Source organism: Lemur catta, chromosome 5, assembly GCF_020740605.2.
Source record: "Lemur catta isolate mLemCat1 chromosome 5, mLemCat1.pri, whole genome shotgun sequence".
Classification (NCBI taxonomy): domain Eukaryota; kingdom Metazoa; phylum Chordata; class Mammalia; order Primates; family Lemuridae; genus Lemur; species Lemur catta.
Genome location: NC_059132.1, coordinates 5,069,698 through 5,091,409, shown reverse-complemented (window position 1 = coordinate 5,091,409; position 21,712 = coordinate 5,069,698). Strand labels below are relative to the sequence as shown.

Genomic DNA, 21,712 nt, shown 5'->3' with positions numbered 1-21,712 from the left:
CGCTGGCCCCGCCACCTGCATGGCAGTCCCACAGCCCATCTTCTCTCCCCTGGAGGCCTCACTGGGGTCTTTGTCCCCACAATGTACACCTGGCACTTTCTGTGGGCCAGAAGGTCCACTGGGGTTTCAGATGGCATCCTGAGGGACAATTCTTGGGGGTTGGGGGCTCCTGGGCCTTAAGTCCTGGCCCCTCGAAACCATTTTCCCAGATGGAATCAACCCAAGCCCATGTCTCCCCTGGGGATCAGCGCTCCACCGTTCAGTCTGGCCTTTCCCCCTCCCACCCCCACAGCTGGGCCCTGCTTCTCACCTGAGGTCCTTCCCACTTGTGACCAACTGGGTGGGGCAAGAACAAAGCACAGAGGCCAAAATAAGTGAGGTGCCAGAGTGTGGTTTATTGGCTCATCCAGTGCCAAAGGTCCAACGGGCACCCTCTCTCCATGGAGCCGGGGGCCCTGCAGCCCCCACACTTCTGTCTTCTTCACACGTCCCCCCTTGGCCCTGATTGACGCCATGGCAGAAGCTAGGCCAGGGTGTGGGATGAGGCTGGGCTCCGACAAGGTTCTGCTCATACAGGGCTCAGTCTGCTTAGCACAGGAAGGGGACCCTGGGGCAAGGGGGGATAAGCCCCCAGGGACAAGGAAAGGAGACAGCTCTGCAGGGGCCTGTACAGTGGGCCCTGAGGAGTAGAGGGGGTCCAGCCAGGGGCAGAGTGGGAAGTGGGTGACATAAAAGGGATCGAGAGCAGGGGAGGACGTGAGAGGCCCCTTGGACCCCATTCTCTCATGGGTGGGTTCCCCTGAGGCTCAGAGACTAGGAGGGAGGGGCAGGGGGTGGGCCAGCTGGCTCTGGGGCTAAGGGTGGGAGGAGGGGCCAGCTGCAGGGAGAGTTCTTTACCCAAACCCGCCAGCCCTAGACCCAGAAAGACACACGCACACTCATTCACACATACCCTGGAACCCCCACCTCTTTCTGTGGGGACATGTAGCACACAGCCCTGCCCAATGCCTAGGAAAAGGGCCCCTTGCTGCAACTCTGGCCTGGCCACCCTGGTCACTGAGCACACACTGACACGCCGCCTCCATCTGCAGCTGTGGCCGGCGGTCGCTGCCCGAGTCCCTCGAGGCCTTCCCTCTTTGCTCCCTTTCTGCAGGTGCTTTCAGGCCCGTCCTCGGTCCACCTGGGCTGTGACTGTCCCTCACCCCCAAGAGCAGGGGCGGGGCGTGTTAGGACCTCAGAAGGGGGTGGCCATGGTCTTCAGCAAGGCACTGGGCGGGTGGGGCAGGGCTGGAGCAGGGAGAGCAGCGGAGCAGGTTGAGCAGTCCCCACCTCCTTGGGCAGCTCAGTCCCCAGCCCCTGGTCCAGCCTCTACCCTCAGCCCCCATAGCTGGGCCCCCCTCCTCTTTTCCAAGCCCCTTCCAGAGAAGTGGCCACTGGGTAGGCACCGGAAATGGCTGAGGGGGCCGCAGGGGCCTGAGACACCTGGCTACTGGCACAGTGAGGAGCAGAGGCTGGGGCCGAGCCCTTCCTGAGGCTTCCTCCTTGTTCTGCAGCGGCGGGCCGAAGACCTCAGGCTGAGTCGCCCCCAACAGGGCTCTTCTTCTTGGGCCGGGTCTTCAGTGTCTTGGAAGTCAGGGGCTGTGGCAAGGAGGGGGAAGACAGGGCTCAGCCGGGCACCGCACGCCCTCCCCATGTCCCCAGGCTCTGCCTGTGCTCTCACCTCAGCTTTGGGCATTTTTTTGATGGATTTGGCCCTCTTGGGAGCCTTGTCTCCCATGTCATCCTCAGAGGCCTCTGTCCGGGGATCTGCCTGGTTTGTGCTAGATCTTAAACTCAGGGCAGGGTCATCTGGTTGCAGGGAGAAAAGGAAACCAGGGCTCTTTCTCACCCGGCCTCCTTGCCCTGGTGGCCCCCTGCCCCCACCCTGGGCCTGCTGTCACCTGTGTCCTCGATGGTGTCCAGAAGGCCACCAGGGCTGGGTCGGAGGCGGCCGTCAGGCCCCTGAAGGGGCAGCGCATCCTCATCCCGGATCAGGGTCAGGTCCTGCATGCTGAAGCTTCGGAGCTTCTCTGACAGCACCCCCTGGCCCTAGGGTCACCACCACGCACCGGAGAGCCGGGGGAAGGGGCGGGGTGGAGATAGAGGTCACTATGGCGCTGGCAGCAGCCCTGGGCTCAGCGCTTTGCCTACACTGCCCTCCCCCAGTCCTACACAGCACCGAGGCGCTGGGGCCGTGCTGGGCAGACGAGGAAACTGTGGCCAGACGGTGGAAGTGACTCAGCTGGAGAGGGGTCCAGCCAGGACTGGAACCCCAAAGCCTCCACAGCCCCAGGGACAGGGTGGGCACCAAGGGGCCTGGCCAAGGGGCACAAGATGAACAGGTGAGGGTCCTAGGAGTCTGGGCCTGTCCCTATCTCACCTTGGCAGCAGCGGTGACTGCGGCATTGGCGGCCAGGTTGAGGCCCCTCTTGCCCACCCTCATCATGGTCTCATAGCTCTTGTCTCGGGCCTGCGTGATGTACTCATCTATCTCCTGAGGAGTGGGAGGAGAAGGAGGAAGGGGTGAGAGGCGGGTGCTGCCCTTGAGGCTTGCCCTGCTCTTGTGCACACCTGGGCAAAGGCACTGCCCGCTCAGAAGGCCATGGCCCTGCCAGGTCACTTCAGGCTCTGGGCACCCACAGGGAGAGCCAGGAATGTGCGCGGCTGCAGGCGCTGGGCTGCCTGTGCTGGGGACGGGCTGGGAAGCAAGCTGAGAATGGGGGGCAAACCTTCTCCTTGTTGGACAGCGTCGGGTGCACGAACTTGCGGTAGAGCACGCTGGAGCCCTTGGTGTAAGGGGACAGCAGCCATATTACAAAAGCGATCTTGAGCTCAAAGTAGAAAGGGAACCTGTTGGGGGACAGAGGTAAGCACGGAGTAGAGGGCAGGAGGTGCACGGGCTCAGCGCTGGCCCCACACATGCCGGAAGTCCCTCTCCCCTCAGTGCGCTGGGGTCCCCACAGATCTCATGGGACTGGTCGTTTCCAGCCGCAATGGACTCCAGATGGGACGGTGAGAAATGACCCCAGAAGGAACTTCCCCCAGCAGCGGCTCTCCTCGCCCCGCCTCTCACTCCTAGAGAAGACCCCATTCCTCTGCCCTGGGGTCGCCCAGGAGAGCTCCCTAACCTTGCAGGCCCCTGCGTGCCTGGGTCGTCACCCCTTCCCTTCCAGCTCCCTCCGTCCCTTCCCGCTCCCTCCCATAGAGAGCCCAGCTGTGCTCTGTCCCTTACTGCCACCACACGCCCTCGCCCTTAAGGATTGCTCTGCATTCCCCACAGCTCCTTCTCCTCAGGCCACAAACTCCTTCAGGTCTCTGTGCGCACAGCGCCCTCATCAAAGCTCTTTCCTTCGCTGTGTCAAGAGGCATCTACACTCACTACCCTCCCTTTCTAACCCATCTCTTTCCTCTACTGAAACTATTTTTCTTGAATACAAGGGCCCTGTCTACAAATGCAATGAACTCTTGTCCTCTACCCCTTGGTAGAACTCTGTCCTCTCGAAGGCCAGTGTTGTTAGAGTTGTCAGTCTTCGCTCCTAAGAGGCATGTGCTCATGCAGGAAACGCCTCTGAGCCCCTGTCGTGAATGTGCACATGACTAAGACATATTCCCTGTTCTCAAAGTGCTCAGACATAATCTAGCAGGGCCTAGAAAACGCCTCGGAAATGCAACCACCCAGTGTTTCCAGGATTCAATCACATGCCTATTCTAAACAGGCAAACGGAGGCCTAGAGCGTTGTGACCTGCCCAGCGTCGCTGGCAGCATGGCGGAAGCAGGTTTCCTGAATTCTATTGCCGTGCTTTGGCCAGCACCAGAAAGGGACGCTGGGGTGATGTCTGTTCGCATTGTGCTGACCAGGACGGCTGGGAGTCAGGGACTCCAGCCTGGTGTCATCTTTTGTTTGGCTGGCTGGATAGGGAGAGGCAGTGGCCCTGGGCCCTGGGATGAGGTGGGGGCGGTTTCTGGGCCTCACCAGGAGAGCACGATATCCGTGAGCGTCTCGGCCGTGGTGAAGAAGGCAAAGACGATCCAGTACATCATCCATTTCACCTGAGGGCACAGAGGGCAGCGTTGCTGGGGCCTGGGGCCGAGGGGCCAGGAACACGCAGGACCCCCAACCCTGCCTGCTGGTCATGCCAGGGGATGGGACAGCCAGGACCCTCCTTTGCTGAGTCCTGTTAGTGGCTGATGGCGTTGGTACAAAGGAATGTGACCCACTGTCCTCCCCTGTCTCTGCCATGTGGGCTGGGGAGGGGGTGAAGGGTCGTCCACTCACATACTCCTTCACGTTTTTTGTCTTCACGGCCTTGTAGGAAGAATAGGCTGGGTACAGGGTGCCAAAGATGAGCCTAGGGAGGCAGGCATGGTTACAGGGCCCGTCGGCCAAGGGCAGTGGCCTCTCCCTCCCAGCTCTGCATCAGCCCCTGGGTAAGTAAGGGGAAAAGGGACAGGATTCCCGAGTGCCATGTCAGCTGGACTGATAAACTTAGGTCCGGGGCTAAGGTCAAAGCAGTCAAGATTCAGGTGACACAGTCAGGCCCCAGCCAGCTAGGGTGATGCCCCTCCCCCCTCCATTGTTCAGTTCTTCTCTAGTCCCTGAGGCAAGGAGAGACCCAGAGGCCAGAGGGTCCAGTGTGGTCCCTTTAGCTATGATCCTTGGGGAGTCAAGGGGAGTGGGGGTCTTGTCACTGCCACAGGGGTGTGTTCCTTCTCGACCTCACGCCCATTCAAATGCATCTGCCCTTAGCCTCCACCCCCCTGTCTCAGAGCCAGGCTGGGTAGGGGCCTCCCTGCAAGGGAACTCGACACCACCTAAAAGCGTGTTCTACCTGGCAGTCAGAGGCACTACTGTGGCCCTGGGGACCTGGGGAACAGAGGGCACAGGGGCAGGAGGTCCTGGGAAGGGCAAGAGATTTAATCCTCATGTAAATACCCCAGGCCCAGGCTCGGGGGAGGGTCCTGGCTGGTGATCCTATGATAGAGCACAGACAGGAGGGAAGGAAGGGGAGGAAGAGGCCCAGCGCCCTTTAAGGAGCTTGCCCAGGCGGGAGAGAAGCAGCCACCCTGATGGCCACATGGAAGTATGAGGCCTAGATTTCCTCTGGGGTGGGATGGGAGGAGAGAAAGGAGAGGACTCCAGTGTGTCTAGATGAAACCAGGACACAAGCATGTGACAGCACTGAATGGGAAGAAGGCAGCAGGGCGTGGCTGTGGGGTGTCAGCCCCCATGGTAGAGGCGCAGGGGCAGGGTCCTGAGCTAGCGCAGCAGTCAGGCCCAGCCCCTCGACAATTGTGTGGCTGCCGCCTGACCAGTCAGGATGCTTCCAAACTGGCAGGTGAAGACGGAATGCAGGGCAGGGTCCTCAAGGACAAAGTCTGGGTGGCAGTAGGGGGCAGGGGGTAGGAGGTGGGGGGGTGGGGTATGTTCTCTCCTAGAGCCCAAGGAGGGGCCAGGGACATAGCTCCACAGTGTGGCTGGCAGCCTGGAATGAAGGCCACCCAACGTCCCCCCCCCACCCCCGTGGCTTTCACAATCCCAGGCTGAGCATACACATCCTCCTCTCCAGTTACCTCCCACACTTTGTCCTCCAAGCATCTCAGCTTTGATACCCAGACTTCCTCCCTTGGGGGCCTTAGGGGCAGGTGTCCTCATCCTCAGTCTCTTGACAGTTAGTGGAAGGCTCAGGAGGGCCTGGGCCCTTTGGGGAGGCCGGGGGTGCGGGCCATGGCCCTGCCTTGCTCCCCACTCCTTTCTATTGCCCCTCTTCCCCGGGGGGGACGAGGGCCCAGGTCTGAGGAGCTCCTCCAGCCGGACCTGCCAGGTGGGGGAGGGGACGCGCCTGGCTCCCCTTATAAATCAAACCGTCCCCTCGGCCCCTAGGATGGGCGCACGAACAGGGAAATCAAAAATAAAAGCGGTTTTTAAAATAATGTGGGTGAGGTCCCTGGGAAGCCAGGCCTGCCATGCTGCCCTAGGATTCCCCTCTTGTCCTGGGTCCCACATCTCCATGTCTCTGGGGACCCCAAGAGGGACGCTGTGCCTTTAGGTTACCCTGCCGTGCGCAGCCCCAGCGGTCCACGCCGGCCTCCCTCCATCACCAGCCCGCATCGCCCCCCGCCCCGCCGCACTCACACCACCAGGCGAGAGATGATCCAGGACACCATGGCGGGGCCGGGCGCGGCGCGGGGCGGGGACCGGCCCGGCCCGAGGATGCAGCTGCCCGAGGCCGAGCGGCGGCGGCGGCGGCGGCGGCAGCAGGAGCCGCGGGAGCCGCAGGAGCAGCAGCAGCAGCCGCCGCGGGGGCAGCGGAGCGCCGAGCCGCCGCCGTTAAAGGGGAGGTCCGTGCCGCAGCGGCGGGCCGTGGGCGGCGGCGGCTCTTAAAGGGGAGGCCGCGGCGGCGGCGCGCCCCCACCCCGGCACCTGCTGCGGCCGGGCACGCGCCTCCAACTCGCAGTGCCCTGCCTTCCTCTCCTGGCGTTTTCACCTCGCTTGGGTTTCCAGCCCTGGGCTGAGGTCCCGGAGGCCGTCGATTCCATCCCGAAAACAGCCCCAGCCCGCCTCCTGCGCTGCCCACATCATGCCGAAAGGCTTAAATATCCCAGGAGGAATAATCGCTATGATTTCTTGAGTGCTTATTGTGTGCCAGGCCCTGTGCTAAGAGCTTCACATGCATTATTTCAGTGAATCCTCTTGACCACCCTGTAAGGCAGAGGTTGTAATTACCCTCATTTTGAAGATAAGCAAATGGGAAGCTTAGGAAGTTTCAATAATTTGTTGAGGGTCACAAAACTACTAAGTCATGCTGCTAAAATACAAACCCAAGAAGTCTATCTAAACAGGCTACATCCTCCAGCTGCTGACTAGCAAACTCTTCTCCCCTATCACAGGCCTCGTAAAGACATCCACCGGAGCTCACGTCAAAGGTACAGCTGCACCCGTTCACCCCCCTCCTTGACATTCTCCAATCACCCCCAGTTGAAAGAGGACCTCCTCTGGCCCTATGATCTGCTTTTTTATGTTGTCAGTTTCTAAGCTTTGCAGGGGAATAGAGCTTGGTGATCTCAAGGTGGATACTCCCCTAAGGCATCAGGCCTTCTTTTCAGAGGGGCTGGGAGAGGGACTTGGGACTCAGGTCAGAGATGGGCCCAGGGGCAGCAATTCCACCCCCATCAACAAACACTGGTGGCAGTGGATGTCCTAATTCTGAAGACATTTATATCCAGAATGTAGGCTAGCCCGCCTCCTGATTTTCACCAAAGCAACCAAGCTCCAGTACCTGCCCCCCCCCATTGCTCTCCTTTCCTGTCCCATTTTAAAGCTTCTGCATTCCTCTACCCTTTATGTTGGGGTGTAATCCTTTTGGTGACCATAGCATCAACCTGTGCCCATCCAGGCTGAAAGGACACATTCAGAGCTCTGTATTTCAAAGAGTTATGGTCTTATTCAAACTCAATATCCTTCAACCACACAATGGTCTATTTCCAACCTAGTAATTATATTTCCAGGCTCAAACACTTTGGAAGATGTTTTCCAAAAGTTTCAAGAGAAGCAGCCTCTGATGACCCCTCTGGCTATTCTTTACAACTTCCTCTCCAAAAGGCCTCTTCTAATTGGAATGCAATCTGTTCTCACCCCTCAAGACACTTTAATTGCTGCTTGATAAACAAAAATAAATCCCATGTGGGCCCTCTCCCACCATCTCCAAGGTGGATCTAGGACCACATGTTTCATATGTGGGCAGCCAGACCTCCTGCTTTGAGGAATCCCACCAAAGACTGCCCAAAACCTTGCTCAGGCCACGCACCACGGCTCTTTCCCCCAAGACTCTGCCCTAGAAAGGTAGGACTCTGCCTTTCCTACTCCATTCACAGAGCATAAACTGTGAAGAAACCTGTCTCTCCTCCCATCCTCTAATTTATGTGGCCCTTTCTTCTTATCCCCAAGTCCCCAAACCATACTGACCTCACCCTGGTACTTTCCTTTCTCCCAGTTGGGCACAAGTTCAGGAAGCAAAGAAGAGTAATTGGGTGCAGGACAGTAATGAAGACTTGGAAATGAACCCCCCACCTGCAACCTAGCCCTCAATTCAACCTTGATTTTAGAAGGGTTGGCACAGCAAGAATTTAGTCCACTCCAAACAGATTTGTTAGATTTTTAATAAGAACATGGAAATCCCAATCAGCCCTTCAACAAAATTAAAATACAGAAAGTGAAATTAAAAGTATTCTACAGTAAATGAATTTTATTAAAAAAAAAAAAAAAGTAACTGTGAACATATAAACAAGCCTGCAGGGCACTACAGTACAGCCGGAAAGAGATACATTTCCCAATGTACCCATGGGCCAATGAATTCCATCATTTTCAAATAAATTCTTAAAACTCCACTGAGTTGGAAAGTTTTGCTGAAAACATTTCTGGACAAAAAACAAAAAACTTCATGTTGGAAATCAAACTGTCCTTCCCATTTGGAAACATGAGAGGAGTCCCCAGGGAACGCTGGTAATAGTTGAAAATGGTTCCTGGAGTCACCAGTGTGTGCACGCGGGGAACACACCACAGCTCAGACGTGACAGATTCTTTCTCAGATGACTGTTCCCTCAAGATAAGACTGAGATGGGAGGGGGAGAAACTAAAGAATCCTAAAAAGCCAATTCTTTTAAATTCTGCTTTGGCTGATTTTGTGCTATAATGGGCAGCTGATTTCTAAAAATCATATTTCTTCAAAGAATTTTATCGAAAGGAAGACTAAATGTAATGTGCCTTTCCTCATAATCCAGGAAAACAACTGTGGTATTTCAAAAATTCTAAAAATATCTACTTTCATGAAATAGTAACTATTTCACTACAAACCTATTTTTCACTAAATACACACATTTCCTAATCCTGGAGCCTCCTGGGAAAAGCAGTGGGTTCTCCCTGGGTCCTATAAGACTCCAGTGTTCACGGGAGAGAGTGTGGGGAATGGCTTCACCCCGTCTCCCGGGGTGGGCCTTGTCAGAGGTCACGTGCAGAGACACTGTGAGGCTTCCACCAGGCATGTTTAAGCAATTCCCTCTACCTGTACCAGTTATGTGATTCCCTCTACCTTCAAACACATTCCCACTTAGCTAGGCACAAGAGGAAAAGAAAAGAAAGGTGTGCCCACATTCCTGGTTTCCACAAAATCTCAACTCAGGAGAATGCGCAGGAAAGCCCAGCGATGTTCAGGCAATTCGGATTCCCAAAAGGCCACGGGATGGGGATGTGGCACCCTCGGCTTGGGGTCTGAAACTGTGTGTGAGCAGTGCAACGTTCCTGTGTCAACCTTCGGTGTTGAGGCAGCACAGAAAGAGCGGCTGGAGAGTTTGTGATACTGACCACACCGGCTCCAGGAAGGACCTCTGCTCCGGCAGAGATCCCTGCCGTTCCCTGTAAGTGTTGTGAGTGAGAGGCCTGCTTCACAGGGGAGTCTGGAATCTCTCCATGCCTAAGACCTTGCCAGTTTGGATTCATGAGCCTTGAGGGTGCCGACAGCATCTTTCACTGCATGGTAAATGATGTTCTTCACCTGGAGAGAGTGATCAGCACAGTCAGTTCCCGGCAGCCCCCGGCTGTAGTCTGCAAATGCAGATGTATGTTCTACCTCGACTGTAAGACTGCTGGTTCAGGAAACCCCCAGCAATGACTGTGTGCTTCCCAGATAAACCCCCATGATGATCCACAAGTCACAGAGGTTTGTAGTCAAAAAAGAACGATGCAATCATTTGAAAGGCTACATAATCACCATCATCTACATGCCCTTTATCTAAGCTCTTTATGTGGACTTTCATTTAATCCTTGCCATATCATTATCCCCATTTTACAGATAAGAAACTGAGGAAAACCAAGGTTCCACGGTTAAGAACCTTGCCTAAGGTCCTACAGCTAATAAGGATACACTAAAACAACAGTGGAAGGCAGGACTACGGGATATTTTTTTCCCTTTGTGCTTATATGTATTTTCTAATTTGTCTAAAAAGAACAAACATTATGTGTGTAGTTGGAAAATACAAAAAAAGTTATTGAAATAGAGTGAAGAGACTTATTAAAATAAAGTGAACAGGCTGAAGATAGTTTTAAAAAAGGGCTGACATGAAAATTGTGCTTATTTCTGGGGAGGGAAAATGGGGAAACGGAAAGGGGAAGGGCATGTGGGGACTTCAACAATATAGTTGCTGTGTATGTCGTATACATGTGTGCGTGTGTATGTGCGTGCGTGTGTGTGTGTGCGTGTGTGTGTGTGTGTATGTGTGTGTGTTTTGTTTGTTTGCTTGTTTTGGGCTAGAATATGGTGGTGTTACCATAGCTCTCTGCAACCTCAAACTCCTGGGCTCAAGCGATCCTCCTGCTTCAGCCTCCCAAGCAACTGGGACTACAGGTGTGCACCACCAATGCCTGGCTAATTTTCCTATTTTTCTGTACAGATGGGGGTCTCGATCTTGCTTAAACTGGTCTTGAACTCCTGGTCTCAAGTGATCTTCCCACCTCGGCCTCCCAGAGTGCTAGGATTACTGGCGTGTCCCATGCATGTATATTTCTTAAGGTGAGTGATGGGCACACAAGTCACCCTTATGATATTCTCTATTCATTTTTTGGCATTACTTCAACAAATATTTATGAGTACCTTCTGTGTGTGTCCAGCATTGTGCTAGGTAAAATCAGTGAATGAAATAGTAAAATTCCTGCCTTTACAGAGCTTAAATAGCTTATATTCTAGTAGGGGTAGTAACAAATAGATAAAATAAATAGTATTTCAGATGATGAAAAATACTACAGAAAAAATAAAGCAGTGAAAAGGGTTTGGGAGTCCTGCTGCAGGAGCTGATGCTGTTAGTCAGGAAAGGTCTTCTGGGTAAGGTGACATGTGCTAGTAGATCTGAAGGAGCTCAAGTCTGAAATAGGTACACCTGAATATCTATATTATATCTACAATACCAGTGTAATTATACTTTGTATAAAAACTTACGGTTGAAATGTTCCTTACTTTTGAAAAAGAAAAGGCAGATCAGACTCAGAGTTAAAGACGACTGAATCTGCCAGCAATTAAGAAAAGCCTCTTCAACCTGATGGATCACCAACCACAGGTCCACCTGAGCCACAGGCATGCCAGAGGAAAAGCCACAGTGGAAAGCTATGTGTGTATTTAAATTGCTGAAGCTCTGCCTGGACAATCTTGCTTCCTTATTCTTTGTTCTTTTTAATTCAACTGAAGTACCCCAGTGTATTAATAATGAAATTCTGCCCTTAAAATTCCAATCCATTTCAAGACCAGAAGAAACCTAATCTGATGTCCAACTCTGCTCTTCAAGGGGAAAACAATCCTCAGCTCTATGAATATAGTTCTGAGGGTCATGGACTACAATCCCTAGTAGAGCTTTAAGAAATTGAGCCTGGGCCGGGCGCGGTGGCTCACGCCTGTAATCCTAACACTCTGGGAGGCTGAGGCGGGTGGATCGTTTGAGCTTGGGAGTTCGAGACCAGCCTGAGCAAAAGTGAGACCCCGTCTCTACTAAAAATATAGAAAGAAATTATATGGACAACTAAAAATATATAGAGAAAAAATTAGCCAGGCATGGTGGCGCATGCCTGTAGTCCCAGCTACTTGGGAGGCTGAGGCAGGAGGACTGCTTGAGCCCAGGAGTTTGAGGTTGCTGTGAGCTAGGCTGACGCCATGGCATTCTAGCCCAGGCAACAGAGTGAGACTCTGTCTCAAAAAAAAAAAAGAAAAAAATTGAGTCCGCACAGAAATTTGCTATAAGAAGCAGCTTCAGGGCAAAACCTCTTCTCTGAAACACGCCCAGAACACAATGCCATAGAGCCGTCCCACCTGCCCAGGGGGTCAGTTACTAACACTAGAAACACTCTATCTCCCAAGGATGGAGAAACAGAGGATTGTCACACTGGAAATAGTTAGGTTAAAAGATGAGTATTCTCTAAACAAATCTGACGAGGACTGATTAAAGGCTTCCTGAAACGGACTCCATATCCCCCGATAAAGTTTCCTGAGTCGTTTCTCCTTCTCAGTTAGAACCTGCAGAAAATACCCTCAGAAAGGAGAAAGCGCTTTCTGTGTGCATGTGAGTACACAAGAAGAACACAGTGGGGTGAAGGAGTTATTTACCTGCAGTTTATCCTCATGATTTGTGTGAGTGTTAGAGAGATGCCTGAATTCCTGAGTCAGGCGGAAACAGTGCTTTACGTGTTCTGGAGATACAAAGTCTTCTGCTACTTTTATGCAGCTGTACAGATTGTGAACCTGGGAAGCAAAAAGTACAGAAGGGAAATATCAGATAATCAAGATTCAATAACACATGGAAAATGTCCATAATATAATTTAAAAAAAACACTTCAGAAATACTTATAGTATTCCATTTATATAATAACAACACAGAAAAACTTTTAAGTGCAAATTTATAAATAAAAACATTAGTATTTGGCTGGGCATGGTAGCTCATGCCTATAATCCCAGCACTTTGGAAGGTCAAGGGAGGAGTATCACTTGAGGCCAGGGGGTCAGGACCAGCCTGGGCAACATAGTGAGACCACATCTCTACAAAAATTAGAAAAATTATCCAGACATGGTAGTGTGCACCTGTAGTCCCAGTTACCCTGGAGGCTGAGGCAGGAGGATTGTTTGAGCCCAGGAATTTGAGGTTACAGTGAGCTATGATCATAAAACTTCATTTCCAGCCTGGGTGACACAGCGAGACCCTGTCTCAAAGAACCCCCCCAAAACAAAAAACCTCTTAAAACAATACAAAAAACATAAATATCTGCACAGAAAATGATCTGGAAAAATATACATCAATTTTTAAATAAGTAGGTAGGAAACTAGATTGGGAAGGTGGGATAACAAGATTGTGAAGAAGGGTGTGGTACGGCACAGGTAGCTGAAAGGAGACTTGTCACTTTAATAGTCTGCATTCTTTAAAAATTTTAAAATGAGCATTAAAATTACAAGGAAGAAAATTATAAAGCAAAAAATGGGTTGCAGTTTATAATCCAACCATTTATATCTCTTGCCAGATTAGCAAGAAAAGCAGAAATAAGGAAGCCCACGGAGCTGCTGAACCCAGCCCCCAGGCGGAACCCACCTGGTGTGGGGCTCCTGCAGGTATGAAGACGGCATCACCTAGGAACTGCACAATGGCCCAGCCTTGCACGCCATACTCCTCGTAGAGTCGCTTGCGGAGGGTCTGGTCCAGGTACCAACTTTGGTCATGAATTGGGTCATGATCTGGGGGATTCTCTTGGCCTTGCTCTTCTCCAACCTGAAGCCATCATCAAAATCCAAAGACGGAAAATTTAAAAATTATTAACAGCATAAATCCGACTTGCTGCAGCAATATCCCTGGTGGGCCAAAGTTTCTGCTTTATTCTATTCAACATCCTCTAGGTGTAGATTCAGGCCTTCTGGGCTTTTCTACATGGCCAACAGGTCTTTAATGACAAGGCATTCCACGAGAGAAACCCTAGGCAGGCTGTCTTGGCCTCCAGACCCTTGATCTGTGACCTGGGAGCACAGCCCACCATGTGCATACCTTCCGGAGCAGCTCCCGGATCTTCTCTGCGTCCTTGGCTGCATAGATGTGCCACAGAGCACCTGGCTTCTCTTTTCCATCATGAATCCTCTGCTTCGTCACCTCGTCAGCATCTCCCTCGTCAATTGTCTTGAGTACCTCTGAAAAGAGCAGAATGACACTTTCAATGTAGTCAGTCAGCAATTTCAGTACTTCTGAGTAAAGCAAAATGTCCAGTTTAAACAAATATAGTCTCCATCCATCTCCATCTCTCTGGAATAATATAATGCAGAATCAAAGAATCAAAATTCATATTGGGTCTAAGCTCCCTACACACAGAAAGAGCAACACTAAACTTTCCGTACTTAGCAGAGATTCAGCAATTTGTTGGTACAGTTTTCCTTTAAAACAAATTTCTTACTCAAACTGTGTAGCCATATCTTATGTTTACCTTGCAGGTTATTTCTTGCTGAAAGTAGATAGAGACTATCTATTTTCTCAAGACCTCTTCAAATTCTAGGATTTAAGCCCACAGTGCTTCTCTGGCAAGTTAAAAGGGTTGGCAGCTTATGCCTGTCTATTGTAATCCCCTGAAAGACAACTTAACGGAAGGGTCCATAGGTGTGTAGCATCAAAAGGAAATGTATAACAGAAAATATATTTAATATTATTACCAAGGTTATCCCTGAATTTTGAGATTTTGAGTTACTTGTTTTCATTTTCAAAAAATTCCTTTTTTCTGAAACTTCCATAATGAATACATATTAATTTTAACACTGAGATGGCAGGGAGTACAAATACAGCAAAATATTACTTTTCCACTTTACTTCTGTGCTTTATCATCTGTCACCCCACAGCTAACTTGGCTGATAGGCCAAGTTAGACCAGTTTGCCCTTCTTCATTCCTCGTTGTGATGCTACACACTCAGTGGAAAAGGCAGCATTCCCAGAAAGAGAATGGCTCTGATAAAGATACCCAAGCAGCACTCTTTTCTGTTAGAAGCTCCCTTTGTCAGCAACATCCCCCGTGCACCCACTATGCATCAGGCCTGGTAGAAACGTAAGAAAAAGCCACTGGCCCTGAGCGAGGAGGAAAACACCCAATTCTACTGAGGTCAAACCTCACCATCCTGAAGCAGCAGGTTCTAGAAATCATACCTTCATCATGAGCACCCTCCCCGATGGGGATCCCAACGTACACCATCACATTAACAGCGTCAGACACATCTAAGTGAAGATTTGTTGTGCCAACTCTTCTGTCTTCTGCTGTTATCAAGCCTAACGGTGAAAGGAAAACATACAAAGTGAAGGGGCAACATTCTGAAGATTCCACAGAGACCCTACAACTGAGAACATGCTCAAAGATGTTCTTACATCAGTAACAATGGGAGAGTAAAGTATATCTGCTTATCAAGAAATCACTCTCATCTCTTTTATAGTGTTTAAGACCAATTTCTCGCTTGGTTGACAATATCTATTAGCTTTGGTCATGGAACCGATCCACTTTCAAAAATGACCTCTCCATGAAAGGCAAAACAGATATGGTCACTAGGCAAATTCCAATAAAGCTGAGCTTTCACAGTGACTTAGGTCATTATTGGCCTTCACAAAGTGCTGGCTGGGTAGTATGGTACGCAGCCGTCTTCACTATTATTTTATCAAGTCTCTTAGAACTGAAAATATGTCTCCTTGAGTAGGGTTTTTGAGAGGAAACTTTCTCACTACTGGAGACATACAAATTTATGGACTGGGCTCACATGGGTATTACACAAATCAATATGACAAAAGCAAACATATTCCAAACCATCCTGGATACTATTCACTTCTTCAGCACCTGCCTCCTGTCCCCAATCATCTCTACACACGCCCCTGACCACAGGGTTATTTCCCTCTATAGGTGAAATAACAACAGTTCCCCAAAAGGCAATTCTGGCCCCCCTCCCTCATACCATAGGCGTTGTACATCTTGGGGCCCAGATCGGGCCTTACAAAGTAGCTGGGGAGCCTAGAAGCCAGATTGAGCCTGCCATCTCGTTTGGTATATTCTGGCAGAGGAAGGTTCTCCATCAGATCTTCAAACCTACAATAAGGCAGGAAAAATGACTTAGCTTGTTATAGACAAAGAAAGCAAAGAGACAAAGTTCACTTTTCTATAATTACTTTGTGATGGCTTCAGTCAAGCACAAGTCTCTGAAGATTATATACTACTGTAGGTCACTAACCTCGTTGGCATCATGTCTCGAAAGTCTTCTCCAGGAGGCCAGTCCTTGAGTTTGAGCACCATTGGCTGCCCATCTTCTGACCTCAGTCGCTCTGGAAGAGAGGTGGCACTCCCACAAACATCTGCCGGGTTGGCTGCTGTCCACTTTTCAGCAGTGACTAAAAGTTTTAGGATACTAACCTCTTTTTTTTTTTTTGAGACAGAGTCTCGCTGTGTTGCCCAGGCTAAAGTGAGTGCCGTGGCGTCAGCCCAGCTCACAGCAACCTCACACTCCTGGGCTTAAGCAACCCTACTGCCTCAGCCTCCCGAGTAGCTGGGACTACAGGCATGCGCCACCATGCCTGGCTAATTTTTTCTATATATATTTTTTAGTTGGCCAGATAATTTCTTTCTATTTTTAGTAGAGATGGGGTCTCGCTCTTGCTGAGGCTGGTCTCAAACTCCTGACCTCAAGCGATCCTCCCGCCTCGGCCTCCCAGAGTGCTAGGATTACAGGTGTGAGCCACCACGCCTGGGCAGGATACTAACCTCTTATTTCAGACTGTAAACCCCCATAATGAACTAGGTTGCCTTTGTACATGCCAGATTTTCCCATCTCACAGGGATTCTATCCCCCTTCCTCCGAGTGAAAGTGCTCCACACACCCCATGGTATCACATTTAAGCCTAGGTGTGCGCTGGGAGCCATGTGATTGCCAAGCAAGCTACCTGGTAAGCACCAGGACAGAATGTTCCTTTCACTAAGATGATATAATGTGTTATTCCAGGGGCAGGGCTGGGCGTACAGATGCTTATTTCTCAGTCTGCCATTACCAAACTAGATATCAAAGCTACTTACTGCATATAATCTCGAAACCATCCCAAAAATCCCGAACTTTCACATCAGAAATTATAGCACAGTTCCTGCAGTTCACCAAATCCACATCCTGGTCTCCAAATTCCTGGCTAAAGGCTTCTGGCTTCCAGAGTTCAGACTTGAGCTTTTTATGTACCCCTGAAACCAGCACTGGCTGTGGAAACAAAAATATCCCAATCAGAGCCAACTAGGAATACTTTTAGCTCCAGGGCTAATAGACAGAATAGGAGGGTTTCCTGGGAAGGGCCTCTTCTTCTCCATGAAGCTCTATTGTTCCTTCCTAGTTTTATAACCTGTGGATTTCAATCTGTCAGCTAAAGTGAACGGAAGCTACTTCTACTACATTATATTTGATCCTCACCCTGGGGGGCATGCCACAGAAATCATCTGTTGCACCGGTATCTACCACTATTCTGAGGTGAGAGGACAAAAACTGACAAATGCAACTTTGACAGCATTTCCTCACAATGAAAACTATAAAACTAGACAAGTCCATAAGCTCTCCTTCCTCAAGCACCTGCTAAAGTATAAAAACCAGGCAGTATGGTCATACTATCACATAAACTTCTGTGGCATTAAAAAAAATTTTTTTTTTCAGACAGTCTTGCTCTGTCACCCTGGGTAGAGTACAGGGGTTACATCGTAGCTCACTGCGACCCCAAACTCCTGGACTCAAGCAATCTTCTTACCTCAGCCTCCGAAGTTGCTGGGACTACAGGTGCACACCATAATGCCTGGATAATTTTTTTATTTTTAGTAGAGATGGGGTCTCGCTCTTGCTCAGGCTGGTCTCGAACTCCCGAGCTCAAGTGATCCTCTGACCTCGGCCTCCCAGAGAGCTAGGATTACAGGCGTGAGCCACTGCACCCTGCTGCCTTAAAACATTTACCTAGAAAAGTACCACCTCCTTCCACCCACGCCCTCACCTCACCCCATATCATACTTAAGGATTTTCCACGAAAGGTGCCATCAATGCCAGAAAACACCTAACAGGAATTTCAACTGCCCTGTTAAGAACACAGAACTATACAGCTTAGAAATAAAAGACGCACAATGTATTTTTAGGAATCTCCTTGATTTTAAAAACCCAAGGCAACTCAAAGTAGAAAGGCTATTACAACAAACCTAGTATGTCTAAATATCCCTGGCAAAAGATCTCCCAGAGACGCCTGGAATTATCCTGGTAGCTATGGCAGGCAGGCAGGCAGCTGGCTCTGGGAACTACTTATTTTTGCTTACCTGACCTTGCTTCCAACACTCCCGGAAGATCTTCCAGTTGTTTTTGTTGCTGGGGTCATGGAGACACAGGAGCCTCCCATCACAGAGCCAGGAGTGAGAAGTGTGGGGGTCTAGCACATTTAACCCCATCACCATCTCCTTCACTTCCTTCTGGGTATCAGTTAAGTTGCAGGCCCGCTTTGAAGTATCTGAGGTTTTCTTATTTTCCACCACTGAGGCAATGATGTGGTCAAGAAAGTTGGGGAGGCTGGTCTTGTTCTTCACTCCCTGCCAGACACAAACCCATCAGGTAAGCTTGACTGAGGCACCATGAGAAGAACATTCTCAAAACTGTCTCAGCTTATTCACAAGGAGTTCTGACCTATCTGATTAATCTCATAAAAGTTATTGGAATATCTTTTATAACTGGAGGGGGGGCGGCTAATAAGTCAGGATCTTAAATTCTTCTATTCTTCATATTTTTGCTTTACATTTATCAAAGAAAAGTACAGAAAGATTCTTTCTGCTTTAAGAGATTTGAGACCTAAGAAATACCTTTGGCACTCAGCCCTGTACTAAGCATATGCACACAGACTGCAGAAACCACAAAATGCTGTAACTGAGTAAAAAGATCATTTAGCTTGGGAGTTCTAAATTTTTTCTAGCCAGCATGTCCAAGGGATATAATACTTCAATTAAGTAACTGAAATGACTTATCAAGGCAGTGGTTTTCTACCAGGGAGTACACCAGTAAAGGGTGTGCCAGAGTGTCCAAGAGGAACCAGTGTGTTCTGGAAGCAGTCTCCTACTCTCCAGTGCTTCCCTCTCTACCGTCCCACTGAGAACCTCTCATCTGTTTCAGCTGATGGGAAAGCTCAGGCCTAGAGATGAAAGTGACATACCTAATGTCACAGAACTGAAAGGCGGGGAGCTTTTGTAAACTTAATAATTTTATGCCTAGAGTATCACTAATCACTATTGCCATCAAGTGTATAATCATATAACATCTTGGGAAAATTAAAGAACTGGGAGTATGAGCAAGTACAAAAAAAATAGAGCCCAAACTAATTGTTTTGTTTGCTTTTTTTTTTTTTGGAGACAGGGTCTAGCTCTGTCACCCAGGCTAGAGTGCAAGAGTACAGGAGTAGAGTGGCATGATCATAGCTCACTACAACTTCAAACCCATGGGATTAAGTGATCCTCCTACCTCAGCCTCCCAAGTAGCTGGGACTACAGGCACATGCCACCACGCCCAGGTAATTTTTAAAATTTTTTGTAGAGATGGGGTCCTGCTATGTTGCCCAGGCAGGTCTTGAACTCCTGGCCTCAAAGTAATCCTCCCACCTTGGCCTCCCAAAGCACTGGGATTATAGGTGTGAGCCACAGCATCTAGCCTTGTTTGCTTTTTTTAAAGTTACTTATCCAAAAGAGAAACAAATAACTCAAATTGTACAGGGCTCAACCACCCATAGTTCATCAAATTTCAGCCATTAATCATAATATAGAATGAGAAATGTATTTATTTCCTTGTTTGCACAATATAAAAAATAGAAAAGCAAGGTGTAGAACATTTGTGTAAAAAGAGGAGGGGAAAAAACTATATACACATGATAATGTCGCTGAATTACCACTCAAGAAACAACGGTGACCTCCAGAATGGGAAACAAATGGCTGGGAGATAAGGGTGGGAAGGAGACTTTTCACTATAAACCCTTTCGTATTTTTTAAATTTTATACCTTGCGAATTCATTCATTCAATAAATGCTTACTAAACATGACTATGGATCCAACACTGTGGCACTAGGAATATATGGGTGAATAAAACAGTAAAAATGCCTTTAGAAGGAGCAAAAGACAGAAAATAAAACATAGTAGGTCAGATAGTAGTTAAGTGCTATAAAAAAAATAAAGCAGGGAAAACAGTGTGGAGGATGGGAGTGTGACGGACTTTTTAAAAGGGTGATGTACAAAGACAGGCTTACTGAGGGTGACATTTCAGGAGGGAGGAGAGGAAGCCGATGACGAAGTAAGCCACATGGTTGAATGGGAAAGAAATTCTAGGTGGAGGAAATAACAAGTGCAGAGGCCTTGAGGAGGGAGCATGCCTGGCCATGCTCAAGGAGTAGCAACGAGGAGGGTGTGGCTGCAGCAGACTGAATAAGAGGGAGAGTGGCAGCTGAAGTCACAGAGGTGAGGGGAAGAGGAATAGACAAGGCTAGAGCCTCCTAGTCCAGGCTGTGGACTCTGCTCATCTGTAAGGACTCTGCTTAGGTTATGAGAGAAAGAGGAAGCCTTGGAGAATTTTAGGCAGAAGTGACATGATTTGACTAATATGTCAAAAGGCTCACTCTAGCTACTGTGTTGAAGGTAGACTACAGAGTGTAAAGGGAAGAAACAAGGGGACCTGTAAATAATTTACTGCAAAAATTTAGACGAGAGAGGATGTTGGCTCAGACCAGAGAGGAAGCAGTAGAGCTGATGAGAAATGGGTGAATACTGGACACATTTTGAAGATCAAATTGAAAGGATTTGCTGACAAATTAGATATGAAATGTAAGACAGGGGTGTTCCAAATGATTCCAAGATTTCTGACATGAGCAACTGGAAGGACGGAGATGCCACTGACCAAGAGAGGAAAACTACGGAGGCGCAGGCTAATGGGCAGAAGATCAGTTCAGTCTCAGATGTGTTAAAGGTTTTAGACGTCTGTTATATATCCAAGAGAGTACAATTCAAATGTATTGACTAGGCAAAAAAAATTTTTTTATGTCTGTTATTACCAAGAAAAGCAAGTGATCAAGGTAGTAACTTTTCTGCTGATGACTGAAAAATTTCAATGTCTCAATTTTTAATGACTTCCTAACATGGTAAAAAAGGTTCAGTACTTAAAAGGATCTCAAACATTCCCAAAACTTAATGTAAAGAGAGATCTTGTCGGCTTGACAGACAATGTAGAGAACACAAATCACCATATACCCTCTAACACAGTTATCAGGTGTCTGATGGTTCTTTCGTGGAAAAGCAGCAAAGGCTAGAGTTGTAGAGAGGACACTTACTGCTGAGGATGTAGAGAAGACCGGGGGGAAGGGTATGCCTGTGTCCAAGGGGGTTTGAGGAAGCTTTCCGGGCCCGGAGTGAAGGAGGTCTCGAAGGCTAGAGCCTTCGGTTTTGTTGTTGGAGGCAGTGGGACCCAGTAACAGACTGTTAAAAAGCTTTGGAGTCAACGGAGAGACCTTTGCAGTGGAGTTGAACGAGTCCAGCCCAAAGGGTGAATGAGACTCTTTACTGAGCACCGACCTCAGGGACCCTGCTTCTGTAAGAACATAACCGGGAATAGCATTAGGCACGATAAGGAATACCCCGCAGACAACTGACTCCTAAAATCAGCCAAGTGGGAAGGAGGAAAGACTCTCTCCTTTCCCCTGCCCCCCAAACTGTGTACGGTTTGTCTGGGTGAAGCCTCACAAGCTATGAATACAGGCCAAGGAGAAGCTCTCCTACTTTTTCCTTTCTTTTCCAGATCTGGATTTCAAACACCCTTTTATTCCCATCCATCTTTTGTCTCCCTCACTTTCTAAGACAGTGCTTCAAGTGGGCCTCCAGAGCGCTTGTACTGAATCACCTGAAGTGCTTGTTAAAAATGGAGATTGCTGGTTTCACCCCAAGAGATTCTGATTTAATAGTTCTGGGTGGGGTATACAAATCTGCATTTTTAACAATTCCCCAGAGGGTTCCTGTGCCCATTGAAAACTACTGCACCAAGTCCAGCTCTCAACCCTGGCCACGTAACAGAACCATCTGAGAAGCTTGTTGAAAACTTTGTATTGATTCTGACTAAG

General features: G+C 49.2%; 2 protein-coding genes across 5 annotated transcripts in view; both read right to left on the bottom strand.

Annotated features, from left to right (window-relative positions):
• Positions 1 to 375: 375 nt before the first annotated feature.
• Positions 376 to 6,402, bottom strand: REEP2 (receptor accessory protein 2). 3 transcript variants are annotated; one of them, XM_045550908.1, is made up of 8 exons: positions 6,174 to 6,402; positions 4,317 to 4,389; positions 4,014 to 4,090; positions 2,769 to 2,889; positions 2,420 to 2,533; positions 1,941 to 2,088; positions 1,721 to 1,848; positions 376 to 1,638 (listed from the first exon to the last, which is right to left on the bottom strand). In XM_045550908.1, exons 1-8 carry the CDS (start codon positions 6,203 to 6,205, stop codon positions 1,570 to 1,572), a joined length of 762 nt encoding a protein of 253 aa, XP_045406864.1. In that variant the 5' UTR covers positions 6,206 to 6,402; the 3' UTR covers positions 376 to 1,569. The 3 variants fall into 3 exon arrangements, with proteins under 3 accessions (XP_045406864.1, XP_045406865.1, XP_045406866.1); XM_045550909.1 differs by having other exon boundaries at positions 1,941 to 2,082; positions 6,174 to 6,354; XM_045550910.1 differs by lacking the exon at positions 2,420 to 2,533 and having other exon boundaries at positions 6,174 to 6,271.
• Positions 6,403 to 8,179: 1,777 nt separating this feature from the next.
• KDM3B (lysine demethylase 3B) overlaps positions 8,180 to 21,712 on the bottom strand; it is a 62,877-nt gene continuing 49,344 nt past the window's right edge. For both annotated transcript variants that reach the window (XM_045550906.1, XM_045550907.1), the window contains 10 exons: positions 20,930 to 21,186; positions 17,895 to 18,161; positions 16,638 to 16,809; positions 15,802 to 15,892; positions 15,529 to 15,659; positions 14,738 to 14,857; positions 13,601 to 13,740; positions 13,154 to 13,330; positions 12,181 to 12,315; positions 8,180 to 9,588 (listed from right to left, as the gene is read on the bottom strand). In XM_045550906.1, the coding sequence (XP_045406862.1) occupies positions 9,508 to 9,588; positions 12,181 to 12,315; positions 13,154 to 13,330; positions 13,601 to 13,740; positions 14,738 to 14,857; positions 15,529 to 15,659; positions 15,802 to 15,892; positions 16,638 to 16,809; positions 17,895 to 18,161; positions 20,930 to 21,186 (1,571 nt within the window). In that variant the 3' untranslated portion in view covers positions 8,180 to 9,507. The remainder of the gene's footprint in view (positions 9,589 to 12,180; positions 12,316 to 13,153; positions 13,331 to 13,600; positions 13,741 to 14,737; positions 14,858 to 15,528; positions 15,660 to 15,801; positions 15,893 to 16,637; positions 16,810 to 17,894; positions 18,162 to 20,929; positions 21,187 to 21,712) is intronic.